The sequence below is a fragment of the Primulina eburnea genome, chromosome 4, assembly GCF_022965805.1.
Source record: "Primulina eburnea isolate SZY01 chromosome 4, ASM2296580v1, whole genome shotgun sequence".
Classification (NCBI taxonomy): Eukaryota; Viridiplantae; Streptophyta; class Magnoliopsida; order Lamiales; family Gesneriaceae; genus Primulina; species Primulina eburnea.
In genome coordinates this window covers 38336725-38356960 of record NC_133104.1, presented here as the reverse complement: position 1 = coordinate 38356960, position 20236 = coordinate 38336725, and the positions used below count along the sequence as shown (strand labels likewise).

At 33.6% G+C, this 20236-nt stretch overlaps 3 protein-coding genes across 5 annotated transcripts; 2 read left to right on the top strand and 1 right to left on the bottom strand.

Annotated features, from left to right (window-relative positions):
• Positions 1–448: 448 nt before the first annotated feature.
• LOC140831150 (cyclin-dependent kinase F-4-like) lies at positions 449–8447 on the bottom strand. The gene is made up of 18 exons (XM_073194937.1): positions 8251–8447; positions 6633–7029; positions 5987–6555; positions 5819–5897; positions 5631–5699; positions 5459–5548; positions 5235–5373; positions 4202–4304; positions 4072–4124; positions 3931–3997; positions 3184–3292; positions 2719–2784; positions 2469–2537; positions 2260–2326; positions 2064–2180; positions 1456–1487; positions 1237–1318; positions 449–895 (listed from the first exon to the last, which is right to left on the bottom strand). The coding sequence occupies exons 3-18, from the start codon at positions 5992–5994 to the stop codon at positions 690–692; spliced, it is 1356 nt and encodes a 451-aa protein (XP_073051038.1). The 5' UTR covers positions 5995–6555; positions 6633–7029; positions 8251–8447; the 3' UTR covers positions 449–689.
• Positions 8448–10598: 2151 nt separating this feature from the next.
• On the top strand, positions 10599–14295 carry LOC140831148 (uncharacterized). 2 transcript variants are annotated; one of them, XM_073194936.1, is made up of 4 exons: positions 10599–10712; positions 12288–12459; positions 12658–12945; positions 13517–14295. In XM_073194936.1, the coding sequence occupies exons 2-4, from the start codon at positions 12313–12315 to the stop codon at positions 14132–14134; spliced, it is 1053 nt and encodes a 350-aa protein (XP_073051037.1). In that variant the 5' UTR covers positions 10599–10712; positions 12288–12312; the 3' UTR covers positions 14135–14295. The 2 variants fall into 2 exon arrangements, with proteins under 2 accessions (XP_073051037.1, XP_073051036.1); XM_073194935.1 differs by having other exon boundaries at positions 10603–10712; positions 12277–12459.
• Positions 14296–17336: 3041 nt separating this feature from the next.
• On the top strand, positions 17337–19903 carry LOC140831147 (uncharacterized). 2 transcript variants are annotated; one of them, XM_073194933.1, is made up of 6 exons: positions 17337–17394; positions 17661–17746; positions 17978–18073; positions 19175–19278; positions 19346–19482; positions 19664–19903. In XM_073194933.1, the coding sequence occupies exons 2-6, from the start codon at positions 17687–17689 to the stop codon at positions 19744–19746; spliced, it is 480 nt and encodes a 159-aa protein (XP_073051034.1). In that variant the 5' UTR covers positions 17337–17394; positions 17661–17686; the 3' UTR covers positions 19747–19903. The 2 variants fall into 2 exon arrangements, with proteins under 2 accessions (XP_073051034.1, XP_073051035.1); XM_073194934.1 differs by lacking the exon at positions 17337–17394 and adding an exon at positions 17411–17554.
• The last annotated feature ends 333 nt before the right edge of the window (positions 19904–20236 follow it).

Here is a 20236-nt window from a genome sequence, read left to right as displayed (position 1 = left end):
AAAAATTATTGAATCGACTCAATTTGTTCAGAGACCCCCTCCCAAAAATCATACTCACACACAATTTATCACATTACAATAATTATTTTTATATTTTGTTATCTTAGCCAAGTTACTATCACTCAAATCAATCGTTACTGAAACGACAACCCACGATTTCTGGTTTTTAAAAATTTATCAAACTGAAGTTAAAATCTATTTACATTTACTATTTCAATGCATCAGATGTTACATATTATATTCGCCGGTGACCTTTTTAAAAACAGTCACCATTTTATTTATTAATATACAATCTCAAAGTTCGTTCATCATATTTAGATATCACTGCTACCAGCATTACTCAGTAATTCAGTATTGAGGCCTGATTAGAATAAAATGTTTTGACTTCGGACAAACAGAGACCAACACAAAACCAATCAGAAGACCGGAACCCAAATTGCACAAGGAGGAGTCAAATGTTATAGATAAATCAATGTTAAAGATAAATCTAAGCAACACCCAAACTTTGTGTTACCAAGCAAACAATTCCACAAAAGTTAGCAAATAACAAAATATCAAACCCTCACAACCTAGCAGAACAAAAATTATAACACGGAATTGAATAAACTTTAAATGAAAGCACATTAATAGGCAGACACAGGATAGCATCGACGGATGGGCTCAAACAGAGCGATAGCTCACAATTTTATTCAACCCGCCACTTTCCTATTATAAGGTCGTCTAGGAAGTTCCGAAGCTCGTCCAAGAAATAATTCTGATGGCCCATGCCAACCTCCAGCCTTCATAGGTGGGGGAGGCACAGATGGCTTCACAAGTGATCTACCAGAGCCCACACTCATGTTTGCCAACTTCTCAGTCGTATCAGAGATTGCACGAGTCTTTCCCCCGTTACCAGCTGCATTGCCGCAAGTAGAAAGAATTCCGTTCAAAAGTCAAAAGGATATTCTTATGCAGATTATTTTTTCATAGAAAGATAAGATTCTCAATGAGAAATTCCAGCTTCAATTATCACACTATCTAAATCATCCAAGCATTATCATATTATTATTAACAACCAGACTGGCCGGCAGCTATATGGAAAATATTATGTTCACAACCGACCCTGATAGAACAATAAGTAAAAACGAAAAGACACTGGCCAAAATTTTCAAAATGAAATATTGTTAAGGAAATCAGGCACCGCTCAAGATGTCCTCAAACCCTCTCGTCAAATAAGTAAATGATGTTACTACTTACATGGGCCATTCACGCCAGGCGGTCGATACCTTGGCTGTTGCTTCACATGGTTCTTCAGACTCTTGTCATTTTTAACCATATCCTGTGTCACAGGGAGGATAAACTTCAGAACATTCATTTTATATAAAAAACAAAATATCTAAACCACTCATACAAAACTATACGACACTATTTACCACTCATCCAATATACTCAAGGATAATCATCATTCCAACTAACCTGAGTGTTCATATCCAACTTCCTTTGCACACCTGCGGGTAAAGAAATAGAAGAGGTTACAGTCCGACGCATTCGAACAGATCATGCCACCCACAAAACACGAGCATACATACGATAAAGAATTATTTTAATCGGTATAAAACCCAGTACTAAGAAAGATGAAGGCAACACAATCACAAAGGATACTCCCCAACCCTCCCCCTGCCTCAATATTATCATCTCTCGCTTCCACGAAACAGTATTTATGATCCACACAGGTACAGAAATATTAATCATCTTGAAAAGAAAATTTTATGCCCCCCACAACAGAAAATTTTGGAGATTGGCATCTCCCTAAAAATAGTTTTAAAAATATGACCTGATATATATGTTATTAGCTTTACCAAGGTCATAAATTTTAAAAAATTGTTGTATGGAGCTTAGATTTTACACAGCTCACAGACTTTTTTCTTCAATTTTTTCCTCAATCTCAATAAAATATGTTTAAATTTTATCTTGATCGTTTGATTCTTACCATTTGTCTATCTCATAAGAGCACAAACCTGCATGTCCTGGCCAACTCTTACTCCAAATCAACAACAATTACTATTTTATTAAAAATATTATACCTGCACTCAAAGATGACTGGGATTTGGCAGTGTATAAATTGTTGCTGGGCTTTGGGATTGATAAACTAGCTGCATATCTCCTCCCGCATTTTTGCTCCAAAACTCCTCTTGTTCCCACTGCAACAACTCAAATCTTAACGCCTATGCCCTTAATATTTATCAAAGATAGAAGAGAGTATGACAATCAAACACTAACCAGAAGGAGGTGTTTTTGCAATGGTAGCTGCTTTAGCACGCAATGATGGTGGAACATAAAAGCAACTCTGAAGATTGTAAAAACAAATCTTATCATCTGAGAACATTTAAACATGTTGTACGTACAATCAAGCATATAAAATCAAAATCATATTTGTGTCAGCCAAATTTTAAAAAGAAGGGAAGTAAAAAATGATTAGAGTTTGATACCTGGAAGAAGGGGTGTTGAAGAGCCTCCAAGGCGGTTGGCCTCTTGCAAGGATCCCATGAACAAAGTGACTAACAAACAGGAAACATAATTCAAAAGTTAAGTGGCAAAAGAAAAAATTGATTCTAAGAAATAACAGGTTTCACAAATATGCGTTCATCAGTTAAAGCAATATTCGGATATGTGAAAGTTCACAGAACTGTCGGGGAGGGAGGGGTAGATGGAGGGAATGAAGACGAAATAATTTCCTACTGTGATAAGATTAATAACATCCTCGCTGACACCTGGTATCAATGACGAAAGATGGACCCCAGCGACCTGCCACATAATTATATTAGTATACAGAAGTAGCTTCAGGACTAATCACCAAACCATTGTCCCGTCGAATAAAATAGCAAAATATGAAATGAAAAATGTTTGGAATGAATATTCTGGTTGAAGTGCTTTTACAATTAGGAAAGCACACAAATCAAATGCTCACAAGAGCAATTTCTCTAGCAGCACTTCGTTTCATTTTGCAAAAAAATTACTGATAAGGATATACTGATTTTCTTGATATTAATTTTATCCTTATTCTAGAAAATTAGATTTAAACAATCAGAAATATTGTCTGAAATATCGTGAACCAATGTACACAGAAAATGATTCCCTTAATGGAGAACAAATAAATGCTCCTGACACTATTTATTGGCATCTGGAGAAAAATGTAACACTCACCAGTGGGAACTGGTAACTGATGGCATTAGCAAGTTCAATCCCCTCAGGCCATTCATTATTGGTTGGGCTGCCTATCACACAGCATATTTTGTAAATTTCATCTGCCTCACTGCACCAAAAAAATAAGAGAACATTAAGGCAGGTTAGAATTGTCATATAAGAGACAGATAACATGCTTGGAAGAGATGAAACATCTAGAAAATTATATAAGTTAGTGATGATGGCAACTAATTGGCAGAAAGGAACAAACATATCTTTAAAGGAAGTAAGGAACATAATAAAACGTATCTCAACTGTAAGAGACGCCAAATCCTAGGTTACACTAAATATCATTTAGCTCGTTAATGAGGGAAACCTATTTTAGCTGAAGTAATTAATTATGTCGATTAAATTGTGTCAAGGATTACGTATTTGTGTTGTAATCTAATCTCAAAATATGGATAGGAAGGTATCTCGTTATCCAGTTATGTTTGTTTTTTTGCGTTTGCTGACACCAAGGTTCACAATCTGTGCACTTTTCCACTTTAAAAATAGGTAGGAGTATAAAAGTACTTGGCAAGACAAGGTGATAAAAAAAACTAAGAAACTATAGCAATTTACAACTAGACTATGAGACAATAAAAATGACATGAGTCATGACTATGAGAGGCATACCATTCGGGCAGACATCAATTGCCACAGTCTACCAATCTAATCAAATCAAATTCTAGAAAAGAATAAATAAGAAGGCCTCTGAAGAAGTATAACCTTGAGCCTGGAAATAGAGGACGGAGTGTGCATAATTCAGCCATTATAGCACCCATTGCCCACATGTCTGGAACGAAGAAGAGAAAAATTTTAACATCTCATGGGAAAGTGTTATAAGGAAAACTTTTCATATATACTCACCAACCGGTGGACCATAAGTTGGTGACTGAAGCAGAACTTCAGGAGCTCGGTACCTGCATATCACAAGTTACAGCAATCTACACGAACACTAGAATAGAAATAAATAGAAAAGAAGAGAATAACCACCCACCAGCGTGTCGAGACATATTCAGTGAATGGAGGTCGAGAATTGATCTCACGAGCAAGACCAAAATCGGCAATTTTTATGACATCCTTTGATACTAGCAAATTCTCTGACATAAGCATCAACCAATAAACGGGATGGTTAGCAAAATAACATTGATCAAAGTATCACTTCGCGAGGGTTATTTTTCAAAAACAAAATTTGACCAAGGTTATTTTCCAAAATTTTCACCAACAAACAGCAAATAAATATACTAGGAAAAACCACATCTAAAAAATATGCAATGCATCGATCAAACAAATTCAGGATTAGTATGCAAAAATGAGCTGGTTCGCAAGCTATTCAATCTAACTCAAATATTATTCCATTCAAAATTATCGCACTCTACAGAACTCGACAATGTGTTCAAACTGAATTCAAGGCCAGATTATCTTGTCTGATGTGCTCATGAGTTTCAAGTTTCAACATTTTTTAATATTTTGTTAACATGCTCCAAATACACGTGCTCAAACCTGAATTCAAGTCATTGTTTGAAAAGAGCTCAATAATTAAGTTTAACCAAATGAGTCAAGCTCAAATTCGAACTTTAAGTCAAGTCTAAAATAATCCGATTTCTAACTATGGGCAGATTAAATTTTTTTTACTCAACCTCAAACATGAAAAATTAGTAATATTTCACTTGATTCAATTCATTTGGATTCCACTCTAGATGATAACAAATAAATATTTTCCAGCATGTACACATTACAGTTGCCAAATGACTTGAGGATCCACAAGTCCGTAACATAATGCATAAAAGAAATATTTATCGCACAACAAACCAAATGGAATTGAACCGAAGTTTATACTTCATCAGTTATTGTAAATAAATTCATCAAAGAATTCATAATCAAACTGAAAAAATGTAAGACCAAGTGAACTGAGAATCAAAAAATTAGCCATGTACCGAGCCCACAAGGTCGAAAAGCTGATATTATCATGAAAAGCTCCAATCTCAAGTAGGTTACAGTCAAGTTGCAGATAATAAACAAGTCTTAACCTGGCTTTAGGTCTCGATGAAAGTATCCTCGCTGGTGCATGTACGCGAGACCTTGAAATACTTGGAAGCACCAGTTTTTCACCTCGGTTTCTGAAAACAGCTTTCCTCTGTCTTTCATAAGCTGGTATAAATTGCATTCCTGAAAAAAAGTAACACATAATGAGAGTCTATATGTAGTAAGAAACTGGCAAAACAGACAGGAAAACCAAATAGAGAATGCATACCATGTACTCAAAAACAAAGTACAAGATATCATTTTCCCTAATTACTTCCTTAAGCTTTACGATGTTTGAGTGGCTCATTTTCCTCAGTGACTGACAAAAAGAAACCTGTCATTTAATCTCATATATAAAAGGAGAACTTAAAAACCAACAAAAAATGCAAATACTCAGTCACCTTGACTTCTCTCAGGCTCACACATTCTTCCCATGAGTAATATTTCTTCTTCATTTTCTTAATTGCCACCTATCAAATGAATTAGTTGTGTCAATTTCAATTTCAAAGTCTGATTTTCAACTTTGAGAGCAGGAATTGATTCAAAACAGAATGTGCCACAGTAAAAGTCAAAACTAACATAAACCTACCACTTCACCAGATTGTTTGCTCAAAGCTCGCCATACAGTTCCAAATGTGCCATTACCAACTTCCCTTATGATCTTGTATCTGCATGGGCAAATATTTAGAGGTGAAAACAATAAGAAACAAATTAATAATACGTAAAGAAAAGATTCAGGGTTTCACCTGTGAATCACCTTTCCATTTTTTGTGGTTCAACTTGTGGCACTATTACTTGGAGAACAGTGAGTAGACAACAAAAAAATTCAGCTTATAGATTCACTAAATTACTTAATATAATAACTAGAAAGGCCTGGCTGATTCAGCAATCTCCACCATCAACTTTCTAGCTGCACTCCACTGTGAGCAGGCCAAAAGGATTATGTTGGACTGGCTTGACAGCCTTATTCAGGAAGTATACCACATCAAAGACTTGAAAGGGTAGATGAGGCGGAAAAGGCGGTGAATATAAGGAGCTGCATACCATCTTGATAACTTAAACTAAACGATTGCGTCAGGTTCTACCGAATGAATGTATACTGTCTCTAGACACGAAGGTTTACCAAAATTTCCTGGCAATGTTAAAATACTGAACTTGATGCAAACCTTTGGCCAACAAAAGCTTATCTCATTCAACAGTTCATCTTTGAGAAAGTGAAAAGCAAAGTTCTGATAGAATCACACTCGGAACAATTACAGAGCAACAAGCTAACTAATGCTTAATCACACAAAAAACCGCCTTTTCGTACCCTTGCAGAAGTCGGCCCTGGTATAAAAAAAAGAAAGAAAATTGATGCCAACTACATGATCATCATTCCATATGCTCAAATGACTAGGAAATACCTCAGAAATTGGTGATCAAAGGATCTCAGATGCATGTTGTATCTGCAATGCTCTAGCAACTATATGATTATTCAAGAAGGACAAAAGAATGGGAACCGGCAGCATAAAAAGCGTCCAGAACAAACAGTGAGAGCAGCCCCTTGTAGAACTGCTCCAAAGTTCCAACAGCTATTTTAGAAGAAATACATGTTCGGTTTCCTGTGCTGATCATTTAAGAAAAGCTGTTCACTAAGTACAATTAACGAAGGAAATGAGAAGAGATGCTCTGAGGACAAAAGCCACCACTCAAGAATTTCCTGGAATGGCAAAACCCGGTGCTGGTAGCAATTTGACCAGAGGCTAATGTGCTCCATGTCCTAGATAATTTTAATCGGTTCGAATTAAAACCTAGCACAACCTGAAAGCATAAAGAAACAAACTAAGTTTGCTACTTGGAAACCTATATGCAGTTAAAATAGCTTCAGGCATACAGCGTACATGGGGATAAAGTAAAACATACACATACATTAAACTGACAAACGTAAGCAACAATAACATGGGGATTTTCAATAATAAGATCGACAAATTATGTATCTATTGCTCATTTCCAGATAATAAAATCACCACCTGGAAGTAGAAGGGGACTTGAAAGAAATCAGAAGCTAATGAAGTATTACAATAGGTATACTGATGTAAGACTGAAACCATTCAGAAATAATATAACCGTATACGACAAATATATGTAGCCCAAGTTCAGTCCTTAACTTGGCAGCATTTTAACTGGTTTTCTTGTATAATTTAAAATAACATATCCAAAAATCAATAGGCAGTCTTGATTTGAAAAGCCAATCATATTCTGCTAGAGAATATACTAAAACATTGCAAAACCTTATAGCCTCATGCCTAACCCAAACTTCATTGAGATAATATGAGTCACAACACTGAGCACCGCAAAGATTCAAAACTAACCGATAACAGAACATAGAGGGGGGGGGGGGGGGGGGGGTGTTTAACACATCAAATAACCCACCCATCACACAATAGGAATAAACATTAGCATAACATTCACACAAACATACGCAGATAAAGATGAGGAGAACAAAAATATCCAAATGCAAACAATGTTAAAAAGGATACTTCATGTAAATATTTGCATTGAAAACAGTAAAACCATATCCTATAGAACCAAAAATTCAAACCCACGCTTAAAAACTACTGCAAACATCCTACTCTTAAATTTAAAACGAAAACCTATAGTAGATCCCAGGATATTCAATACAAAATCCTCAAAAACAAAAGCCAGATCTGACCAAATCACACCATGATTATAAGCACACGTCGTACATACATACACGCACACAGGAGACCAACATGGGGAATGAATTCCAACGTATAACCCAAAAAGAAGGAAACCAAACATCCAAATTCAAACAATACCACACCGAATTCTAAAAGCGTACACAAACGGGAAACAATTGCAATCAAATCACCAATATCTCACCCCCAAACATCAAACAGAAACCTACACCAGATCTTCCGAAATCAACACAGAACCCGCGATTAATCGAAATCAGATCACAGCCCAGTAATTACAGAAGAAATACACGCGTGTATCGATATCAAACAGAGGAGTAGATACCTGCGAGGAGGACGGCATAACCTAAGGAAAATAATCCGAGAGATGCCACCCTTAATCCCGCTCTCTGTCTCCCTCCGCCGAATGATTTGATTTACCGGCCTCGTGACCACCGCCCCTTTGAATGATGATGACTTGGGATTTGGTTTAAATAGGGGAGGGTCAAATGTGAATCTTAGCTTTGCGGGCAAGAAATTGGGCAAGGAAAACAAGCCTACGATATAATCTAATTTGGGTTACTTTCCTAAGTATTTTTTATATCGATAAAACTTTGGAAAATAATAGTTTCCAAGATTATCGGTTATTATCTTTTTAATGTATAATCAATCGCGAACTTATATCTCATCTGACACTAATATTTCAAATTTAATATCAGATTTCGAGTTTAAGATTCACGTCATCTCCGGTTCAAAAAAAGAAACCATTTACAAACTACTATTTGAATATTTCAATGAATAAATATATAATGAGTGGGTCTCACGTGAGACCGTCTCACGGATCATAATCTGTGAGACGGGTCAACCCTACTCATATTCACAATAGAAAATAATATTCTAAGCATAAAAAGTAATACTTTTTAATGGGTGACCCAAATAAGAGACTCGTCTCACAAATATGACTTGTGATATCGTCTCACACAAATTTTTGCCATATATAATTAATACTACATGTTCCATTTATTAAATTAAATTATAATAATATATCGATAAGTTCCTACTAGGTTTTTGGTATTAGGGTCTTGAAAAATTAATTTCGATATATATTTATATATATGAAATTTAATTATAATAATATATCGATGAGTTCCTACTTAAAATTGATTTATATATATATATATATATATATATATATATATATATATATATATATATATATGTTGCAGCAAAGTAATTAATGAAAAAGGTGACGGCAGATTAGATCACTTAAAGACTGCATGGCCGCCAAAAGGGTGAAAATTTACGATTTGGTCGTAAATTATTTTATATATATATCTTTAAGGTGTGTTTGGTTGGGTGGATTAAATAAAGATAGATTAATAGTCAAATATTTATCGTTAAAATTTTAAGATGTTTTAATAATCATTTTGACCCGATTTAAGATCCAATTTTATTAATCAAATAGTTATCCATAAAATTGGATCTTAAACCGGATCAAAATGATTATTAAAACAATTTAAAATTTTAACGATAAATATTTGACTATTAATCTATCCTTATTTAATCCATTCAACCAAACACACCCTTAAGTGATCTAATCTGCCATATATATCTTTATTATTATTATTATTATTTAATACGTGCTTTTTATAAGTAATTTTTTTAAAAAAATTCAAAGTAAATTTAAAACCAAGTTTAAAATCAAATTTAAAATTTTGTAGTTCTTAATAAGTTTGTAATTTTTATGCATAAATTTGATTTTATGTGCTTTTAAAAAGAGAAGAGGGAGTTGTTTGGGGATTACAAAACAAGGCACACACAAGCAATATTAATTTTTTTTAGAGAGATATTGCGATCAAATTTCAAAATTATTTAATTTTCTGATAAGTTTAAACATATTGCATAGATTTGAATTTTAAAAAGTATGATACAATTTAGACAAATTACTCCAATAAATTAGCTAAAATAAACTAAGTAGTTTTACCGATACCTATAAAATGTGATATTGAAAATAATAAAAAAAAAAAGAATTTTAACAAATTGTGTATTAAATAAGAGTCCCTTACCTAATTTTAACAAATAGTTTAGGTCACATGTTGAGGTGGGAACTTCAATTGTGAGGCCAAATTGTCTATATTTGAAATTTTGACTTCAACAAAAAAAGAATACAAAAACTCTTAGGGTGTGTTTGGTTGAATGAATAAATAAGAAGATTAATAATCAATATTACGTTAAATTTAAGGTTTATAATCTTTGCCGATTTAGAAGATCAATAGTATCCTAAAATGGATCATAAAACGGGCCAAATATTATTAACAATTTACGTAATATTGACAAATACATTTATTTAATTCAACCAAATACTAAAATTCTAATCAATCAGGAAAAAAATTATTATGTAAAAATTATTTTAATATTTGATATGAGTCCGACATGAATATAAATTCATAAACCTTGTAAAAGCAAATATTTATGGAACAAATATTTTTTGGTATTTTTAATTAATTTAACAAATGTTAATTGGGCTAACAGAATGCCACGTGGATGGTTTAAGCATTCACCGGATGGCCCAAATCCCCACCAAACCCATTCTACAGGTGAGGTTTCGGTTGAACCACTCATTGGACCGGCAACATTAAGTATCGATTCCATTTGACCGGTTGAACAAGTATCCAGTCCTAAACGTGCCACGTGCTCCTCGGTCAGTTACAAAAATCCCACCACACTTTCTTCCTTTCTGTAGTCTCTGTGCTGACCACACGTTTCCCACTACGCCGGAGCTCTGGTGCAGCCCCCCCTGATCTTCAGGTAGAGTCATTATTCCTTCCGCATTTTCTTTGATTGATCTCTGTTCTCTTAATTTTGATCTAGCTCGATTGTAGTGTTTCGATTTTCTTTACTATTTGTCCATTTTCACTGAAGTCTGAAAAATTTATGCTTTTCGTAGTTTTTTATGTTGCATTTTTTGATGGATTTTGATTCAAGCATTGAATTTAGATGTTCATGGGAAATTCCGTCCGATAGTTGATTTTACAATGTAGTCCATTTGGTGCGTGTTTTCTCATCTAGTTGCTTTATTCATCGTTAACTTTTGTTAGTCAATTAGCTATATCAATTCATATATTATTACAGTTGATCGCTACTTTGCTAAAACATTGGTGTTTTGTTATACTTTCAGTGGGAGTTTGTCCAAATGTGTCTGTATTTGGAATTCAGTCCTTAGAGTTGGAAATCATGCAAAGTGTGTTAAATTTGAACCGAGTGCAATGCTTTGGACAATTGTCCAGAGATTTATACAAAACGAGACGATGCATGGTAGCTATACTTCAATTGTTTTTTAGGTTGGCCACATATTGTTGCGTTCACCGGATGAGTTATTTATTTGTTTGGGATCTAAACACATCATAGGACTTGAGACAGTTGTATAGTGGTTTATTAACTTCAAAATTGGTGAGGCTGCATCATTTCCCATTATTTCAGTTGTTTATGTTCCATCCTAAATTACAGTAATGAAAGGGGGAAGGTGCTAGGTTCCTTCGGATAATCTACTTCTTGCTCAAAGATATAATAATCATAGCTATTGTTGCAAAGCAAAATGTTTACTTCTATGCACATTACCTTTCCCATATTGGCTACACATTGAACCCTACTTGTTTCGAATTTGAGATCTTCACTTGGGCTTATTGCCCTGACATTTGTTTTCCTTTTGAGAGTTAATGCAGTGGAAGTGATAACTGGGGAAAAAGCTTTGATTGGGTCAGTATCAAGAATGTCGCTGTTGCTTACATTGTAGGCTAGAATAAAATGTTTGCGCCGAATGTTATTAGATGAGTAAAAACTGTCCAAAGTAGCTGCCGTAGGCATCGGTTTTCAAAGTATGGGTAATATAACATGTCCCACATTATCTCCACTATAAAATGTGGAGTTGTTAATAAGCCAGAGGGCCACTTCCACTTAGAGGCTTTTTTTTAGGCTTTAGCTCTTCTCTTAAGCTTATCGTTTAAACTCGCATCTTCCAATTTCTTTGACTTGTAGAATAATGAGGGAGGGGAGTCAATTTTTTTTCTATATATATCCAAACTTCTGGATTTTCGTCCAGTTACAGTTCGGAGATGGCAGTTGGCAAATTTCATTTTTTCGATAACAGACTAAATGCTTTTCCGAGTTTTTGTTCCTTTTTTAGGATCTAGATATTTTAGTTTGTTGCTTTATCTATTTGAACATATTATTTATTATTGCCACTCTTTGACGAGCGAAAGAGACAAAGTGACACTCTTTTCAAGTCACGTGAGCGAGATATTGAATTTCAAATATTTATGAACATGTTGACTTTCTGTGATATTATTTTCATTTATAAATGCTAAATAAGCAGAAAATTTTCAGCTGCGGATAAATAGCTCTGAGAAGAATGTCAATGGAATTTTTGTGCAAGCGGCTGAATGAGGATACATCTGATTGTTATTTGAGCAAACAGGACATTCAGAAATGTCCATTCTTGAGGAACATCGATCAGCCAACCAACTTTTCGTTTTCTTCTCTGAATTTTCCCGCTCCTGTAAGTTCTTCTTGTTTGATTTTTTAAACAACTCTTAGTTGTCCATCCATTTTGAAAATATTTCAACTTAAACACAATTTTTATAGGTTCCTTACTCTTTTCTGTTTTGTATTCTACTTCTCACTATCTTTCTTTTCTTTACTGTATCATAAGTACAGCTTTATGACAGCCACCGTCTTTTATTGTTTATATTTTCAGTTGAGGGGAGCCAGAGGCCCAATATTTGAAGATGGCTCCAACTTTGATTTGGCATTCAAAGTTTTTCACGGGAAAGATGGGGTTGTTCCTCTCTCAGGAAACTCACAACTTCCTGTTGACAATCTTAACACAGATGCTGTGCGAGAATTCAATCCTTTGGCCTCAAAAGCTGCCTCCATCAGTATGTCAGCATTTGGACCAGGAGGGCCCTTTGGTTTCCATTCCTTTTTTGGGAAGATTCAGAATAAGACGCCTGAGTCATCAGGAAAGGAAGAGCTGTCATCTAAGGTATGTTCTTTGGGAACCATTCTGTTATTGCTCCTACAAGGTGATACTAATGAAAGTTCTGTAAAGAATTTAGCTTATAATCTCGTTGGTGCTGTAAAAAACAGTCATACTGAAAGCTCTGATGCATTCACATTCTGACTTTCTAAACTTTAAGCAATCAATAGTTGGATGTTGAATGTGTACTTTCATTTCATTTATCTTCAAAAAAAAATTATTAAATACGAATTTATCTGATGTTCTTCACACCTTCTTTCTTTGATGATGTGCGCACCTTCTTAAATTGATGTTGATGAGAATTGTCCTTACGTTTGTTTCTTCTGTACATATCTATACATTCCTAGAACACGACTAAATGTTTTAGCTTTTAGTTTGACGATATCTATACATTCCTAGAACAGGACTAAATGTTTTTAGCTTTTAGGTCTATTCAAACACTTGTTTAGTGAAATACTTACCAGTTCAGGTTACTAATAAATGGTTTTTAGCTTTTAGGTGTCTGTTCAAACACTTGTTTGGTGAAATACTCACCAGTTCAGGTTACTAATAAATGGATCTTCCATATGCAATTTAGGGTGATTCTTCGAAGCACGAGACACTCGGAAACGAGTGGTTGAAAGCTGGAAACTGTCCAATTGCCAAGTCCTATAGAGCAGTGAGTGGAGTCCTTCCCCTCGTGGCAACAGCCCTTCAGCCACCACCTGGAATCAAGCTCAAATGCCCCTCCACAGTAGTCGCAGCTAGGGCTGCCCTCGCCAAGACTGCCCTTGTCAAAACCATGCGTCCACAGCCATTACCTGCAAAGGTATTCGTGATAGGCATGCTAGGCATCATAGCTAATATCCCACTGGGGGCTTGGAGAGAGCATACCAAAAAGTTCTCACTATCTTGGTTCACTGCAGTGCATGCTGCAATCCCGTTCATAGCCATGCTCAGGAAATCTGTATTGATGCCAAAAACAGCAATGGCCTTGACTGTTGCTGGTTCAATACTGGGGCAGGTCATTGGCTCGAGAGCTGAGCGCCTTCGACTGAGAGCCAAGGCCGAGAAGGCAAATCTCGTGACCAAGGTGACTGAGGCTCCTGTGAGTGTTGGTCGTTGTAGTGAGCAGGGAAATGAGGGAATCATTTGGGATCCACTCTTAGAAAAGTTGTCAAAGACATCATCGTCACCTGCGGGCGTTTGCTTCTGAGAAAACCTCAATTCTCTCAGAAAAGTTGCCAAAGACACCATCGTCACTTGCAGCCCTGTGTTCTTGAGAAAACCTGTGTATTAAGGATGAAATTAATATTGAATTTATGCATATAGAAATTGTGTTTCAATTCGCGTGTAAAATAAAAAATGGTTTTGTAATTTTTTCTGCTTGTTTGTCTCATGCAAATTACGAAAAGGAGTGGAGGACTTAAAGCGAGTTCAGGTAATCTTTCATCTTGAATTAAAATATTTATGTAATTGTTTAAAAATAAAAATAATTACGAAAAGGAATGGAGGACTTAAAGCGAGCTTAGCTAATTTTTCATCTTGAATTAAAATATTTGTGTAATTTTTTAAAAATGTAAATATAATTTATGAACTCTAATTCAATTAAAAAGACCGACAACTCGCAGGAATATTTCAACATATCTCATGGGATACTGTCTCATGAGAAGATCAAAGGTCCAGTTTTAATCACAAATATACGGGGTCCACCAATTCCTATGCAGGGTCCATCAAATTCTTTAAAATCAACTGTCCAGATCCTGTGGGGACGACCTAACCCAAATCGCATCTTTGCATTTCTGAAACTATCTTAGAAAATGATTTATGATAAATAAATAAAAAATCATAACTTCAAGCTTAATTATTTAATAGTATGAAATAATTACACATTAAATTTGTATGGCATCTTGCATTTAGTTAAGACTCATAATTTTTATGATTGATTTATATTTTGTGACTGCATATAATCCATTTGAATAATAAATTAATGTTACACTCGCAGTGGTTATGTAGGTTGTACATCTTTTTTTATTTTATAAAGAATTAGGACTTTATAAAAATTGAATTTCTACTGCTTAGATTATGATAGCACAACTTATTGATGAAAAAAGTTTTAAGATAACTTGCACCCGTGATACTTTGGCTTAGTCCTTGGAATGTGTTTACAAAAATGTGGTTTGATATTCTTATCCAGTTGTTCTAGTGAAAATGAGTCGAACACTTGGAAAGCAAGAATGCAAAGTGAAGTTGTTCATTTTTTTCAACAATTGTGAAACTAGTGCTTTTATATATCTCTGGAATATTATTTTTTTTGCTTAAAATGACAAGCTTGCTATTGTGGCTGAAATCACAATTAAAATTCATTCTTTAAACATGGATGACCTCTGCTCAAATTATAGATGTTGAAACACACGCACACATTTTTGTACTTGAACTGATTTTTTTCTCGATGACTTCTTGGTTAACTGTGTGAAAAATATTTGGAGGGATATGGATTTTTGGTTGATGTTGGTACCAATTATTTTCATTGGTTTGTTTTTTTTTTAAAAGATCTGGAGTTGAATTTTTAAGTTTTTAAATAGAAACCGTTATTTTTACATTTTTTATTCATATTGCTCATTTTTAACACTAAAAAAAAGTTTGTGACGGTAAAACCGTTGCTAATTTCGTCAGCGACGGATTTTACCACTGTGACTAAGTCGGCCGTCGTTGACCTTTAGCGACGGTTTTATGTTAATTATTCTATCACTAAATTTAGCAATGGATTTATTAGAAAAAATGTCGCTAAATTCCGTCGTTAAATTTAATATTTTTAAAAAATAATCAATATTTTTTTATATTTAAAACTGTATGTATCAATATATTTTTTTGAAAATTTATTTATAATATATTTGAATATTTATCAAACATAAATTAAATCAAAATGTTTCGAAAAAGAACATTAAACTAATATATTGTCGAACTGAATTCAATTGATATGCCATTAATTTTTTTTAAATATATGGATTGAATATATCCAACTAAAAGTGTTTTTAGTTTAAGCCTTCATTAAGTATATTTAGTTTTAAGTTTTAGCTCATCTACAATTAAATACATCAATCTTAGTTCACGAGGAATGAATTTATTCCAACAGAATGATAAAAATCTTCATAAAAAATATCTTTGATACCTTTTGAAGTAAATAAATTAAGGCAAACCTTTTAGTCATGTATGTACATAGATATGACATTTTTAGTAATTTAAATTTCATTAAATCAATTATAGTCACGTAGATATATTACAACGATAAGTTTTAGTTCTTATGATTAAAATCATGTAATTAATTGTCAAGATCATTCTTAAATTTTTATAATTATGTTGTTAATAAATCCTTTGTGACATTTATGTGCCTTTAACAACATAATTATAAAAAATTTAGCTATTATATTGGTAATTAAATACATAAATTTTAATTCACCACAAATGAATTTAGTCCAAGAGAAATTATAGCAATATTCATAAAAAAAATATCTTTGATACCTTTTGGAAAAATTCATGACAAAATGTCAATTTTAGTCATGTACATATGAGGTGTGACTTTTTTAGTCTTTTAAATTTTAGATTTCGTTAAATCAATTAAAGTCATGTAATTATTTTATAACGATCAATTTTATCATTTTAATCAAAATCATGTAATGAAATTGTCACGAACACTATTCAATTTTTATAATTACGTAGTTAATAAATCATGTGTGACATTCGTGTGTCTTTAACAACGTAATTATAAAAATTTAACAACTATATTGATAATTAATTATGTGATTTTGATGAAAATCTAAAAATTGATCGTCATTAACACAATTACAAGATTTTAATTAATTCAAAAAAAAATACGATTAAAAATGTCACACGTCGATTCATACATAATTAAAATTGACATTTTATCACAAATTATTGTTTAATCTGCTTCTTCAACATTATCTACATTTTAGATGCCAAAAGTGAGAGAAAATGGGAAATGTTAAAAGAGTGAGTCTCATGTGAGATCGTCTGAGACGGGTCAACTTTACCCATATTCACAATAAAAAGTAATACTCTTAGCATAAAAAGCAATACTTTTCAATAGATTACCCAAATAACAGATCCGTCTCATAAATTAACCCGTGAGACCGTCTCACACAAGTTTTTGCAATGTTAAAAATATTGTAGCCAAAATTCTGAAAATAAAATAGGAAAAGTCAATACTTTTCTAGTAGGTTAATGAAAGGATATTTTAGTCTAATAAAAATAAACACTAATCAAGACAATATATAAATATAAATATAAATAATAAAAAAGGAGTTTGAAAATCAATTTAGGATTAAAAAAAATCGTGAATCCTTATGGGCTTGATTAATCTGAGCCCAATAACAATGGCCCATTAAAGTATTTCCCCGACCAGCTTTGCTATATCCCCTAAACCCTCTCAAATTCATGACTTCTTCGATCGTCAAGGTATTTTTCTCACTCTTTAGATTGTACAAATTTGAATTTAGTCATGATTTTTGGATTGTTGTTGCAGTCGATTCTTTCGCTGTTCATTTGTTCGTGAACCTCAGGATCCCTCATTTCTGATTATAGCGTGTTTTTTTAACCATGTTTCTACCTTTCTTAGGTGCGAGAATGGAGGTTTTTTTTTCAGTTTCGTTGTAGATTGATGTATGTAGCTCTTTAACAGTCATTTGGCGATTTACTTTGTTTGTTGGATTGTGCCTTGGCAGAGAACCTTGTATAGGTTTAGGCCGAAATGGGTTGGAAAGCTGCCCAAAAACTCATTCATCACTGGAAGATTCTGAGAGGCGATAATGTGAGGAGATTAAGGCTATTTTTATTGCTCATTATTGTTATTATTATTTCTCAAAATCTTGTCTTTAACGGTGGACCAGGATATGACAGTAGGGGAACATGGACTTCGAGTGAAGTTTATGTAACTTCATAAATATTTCAGTATCGAATTTTAAATTTTCACTTGAATTTGTAATTGCACGCCAGTGTACGCATATTTGTTGTCTTGTTCCTTATTCTTCCTTATTTTCAGGTTATGATAATTAGGGGTAAAGATAAAGGTGAGACAGGTCTAGTTAAGCGTGTAGTTCGCTCTCAAAATCGTGTTATTGTCGAGGGCAAGAATTTGGTAAGTATTTTCGTTAATGTGTTCAAAAAATTTGTGTTTGAAGTGTTAATATTTTCCTTAAACTTTTTTTATGAAGAAAGCAAAGCTCGAGGAAGCTTCTTTTATTGTATTATTTAGATGTAATCATGGACGAGATAGCAATGTAAATGAGTGAATAAAATGGAACTCCTTTGGTTTTGTCATGAGCATCTCCAAATAAGTTTCAATTGAACATATGTATGTCAAACTGCATTTGTGATATTACCTTTCTATCTACTCTTCTGGCTGGATGTGTGGTATGGGAGGTAGCCCCGTCCTTTCTCATATCTTTGTGAGCATATTTTACCTTTTTCATTTTTTGTTGTGGTAGATATGTGGTAGTTTTTCCCTCAACTATATGGTTCGGCTTGTGTCATAAGTTTCCATTTTCAAACAAGGATGTAATTATTGATGGTAACGATTTTCCCATTCATATAATTATTGTCATGTCTTCTTATTTTGTAATACTTAATAGCATTCTAACTAAAAACATTATCGGGTTCTAATTATTTTTAGCATTAACTAATTGCTTTAGAACTGTTTCTAGTATTACCTAATTGTGTTGGACTATTATTAGTATTCTATTGTTATATCCACTATCCAGTATTACCTAAATGCATGAAACTATTATTAGTATTCTATTTGAGTTTGTGAATACGATTCAAACGATCAGTGGTTCTTAATAATATTTTCATAATTATCACTATTTCTCTTTGCAATTTTATGTTTTACACAAGTTTTTTGAAATACCAAGCGAAATTAAACAACTAAGAATACAAATTGCAAGGAAAATTGGTGCTGCATATAAAAATCTTGTTAAGATTGATTAATCTGAATTCAAATAAGATACTTAAATAGAATAGTAAGAACGGTTCTAACACAATATAGGGAATACTAAAAATAATTCGAATGCAATTGAGTCTCTACTGCTATTAGGTAATTTAAAAAATAGTTCGAGAAAATGAAAAAAAAAGTATAAGATTCCAATTTTGCTGGGTTTGTCTACCTTGACACTGGCTCACTCTTACCTTTTGTTTTTTATTTTCTTTACTTATCTCCTTTCTACTTATTGTCTCACTGCAGGTAAAGAAGCACATTAAGCAAGGGCAAGGTCATGAAGGTGGGATTTTCTCAGTAGAAGCTCCCCTTCATGTCTCAAATGTTCAGGTTATTGATCCAGTCACCAGGTGAGGAGACAATTCCTCATCTTATTATTTTAATAAATGAAATCCTGGTTCACATTTGCTTTTATAGGAAGCCCTGTAAGGTGGGAATCAAATACTTAGAGGACGGTAGTAAAGTAAGGGTTTCAAGAGGTATTGGAGCATCAGAATCCATAATTCCTCGTCCAGAGATCTTAAAGATAAGGAGCACACCTAGGCCAACAATTGGTATATTTCAGATTTATGCACCTTCATAAAACCTGCAGCAACATATTTTATAATAAAGCTTAAATTGTAAATTTTGTTTTCTATCAAGATCAGAATGCTAGATTTTCTACTTGCATCCAAAAGGGCCAAGTTTTTGTTGAACTATGTTGCAGTATGGTTGATTTATTTTCTTTGCGTGCAGTCGGTCCCAAGGACACCCCAATGGATCTGGTCCTGGAAAAGACATATGATACTAAAAGTGGCATGGGAATGCCAGATCTTTAAGCATCCATTTGCTCTTTCAAACTTCTTGCAGAATGGAAGCATGCTGATGGTTAGGGTTTCGTGATTGATGTTTACATTTAAACTGTTCCAACATTCTGGCATTCATCCATTACATTTTGGTGATAATTCTTCAAGCACTGGCGATTCTACTCTCTCATTAATACTTTCATTGTGTGGATCAATCTTCACATACATGAAGCACGAAAACGATGGTGCTGTTTGACTCAAAAATGAAAGATACTACGTGTACATAAACAATTCCCATGGCCACTCGAAAATAATGATCACAATAGGTTAACAAAACAAGATCATGTTCGTATAATAATAGTATGTGTGAGTTCAATTTGAATAGGTGTATTTTTAGAAGTACATTATATGCTCTTATGATGCCAACTTCATACCATTGATAGCAATAGATATAGATAATGCAAATCTTTTTATATATACATGTTAAGAGTGTGTTTGGCAAAACTTATTTAAGACAACGTAT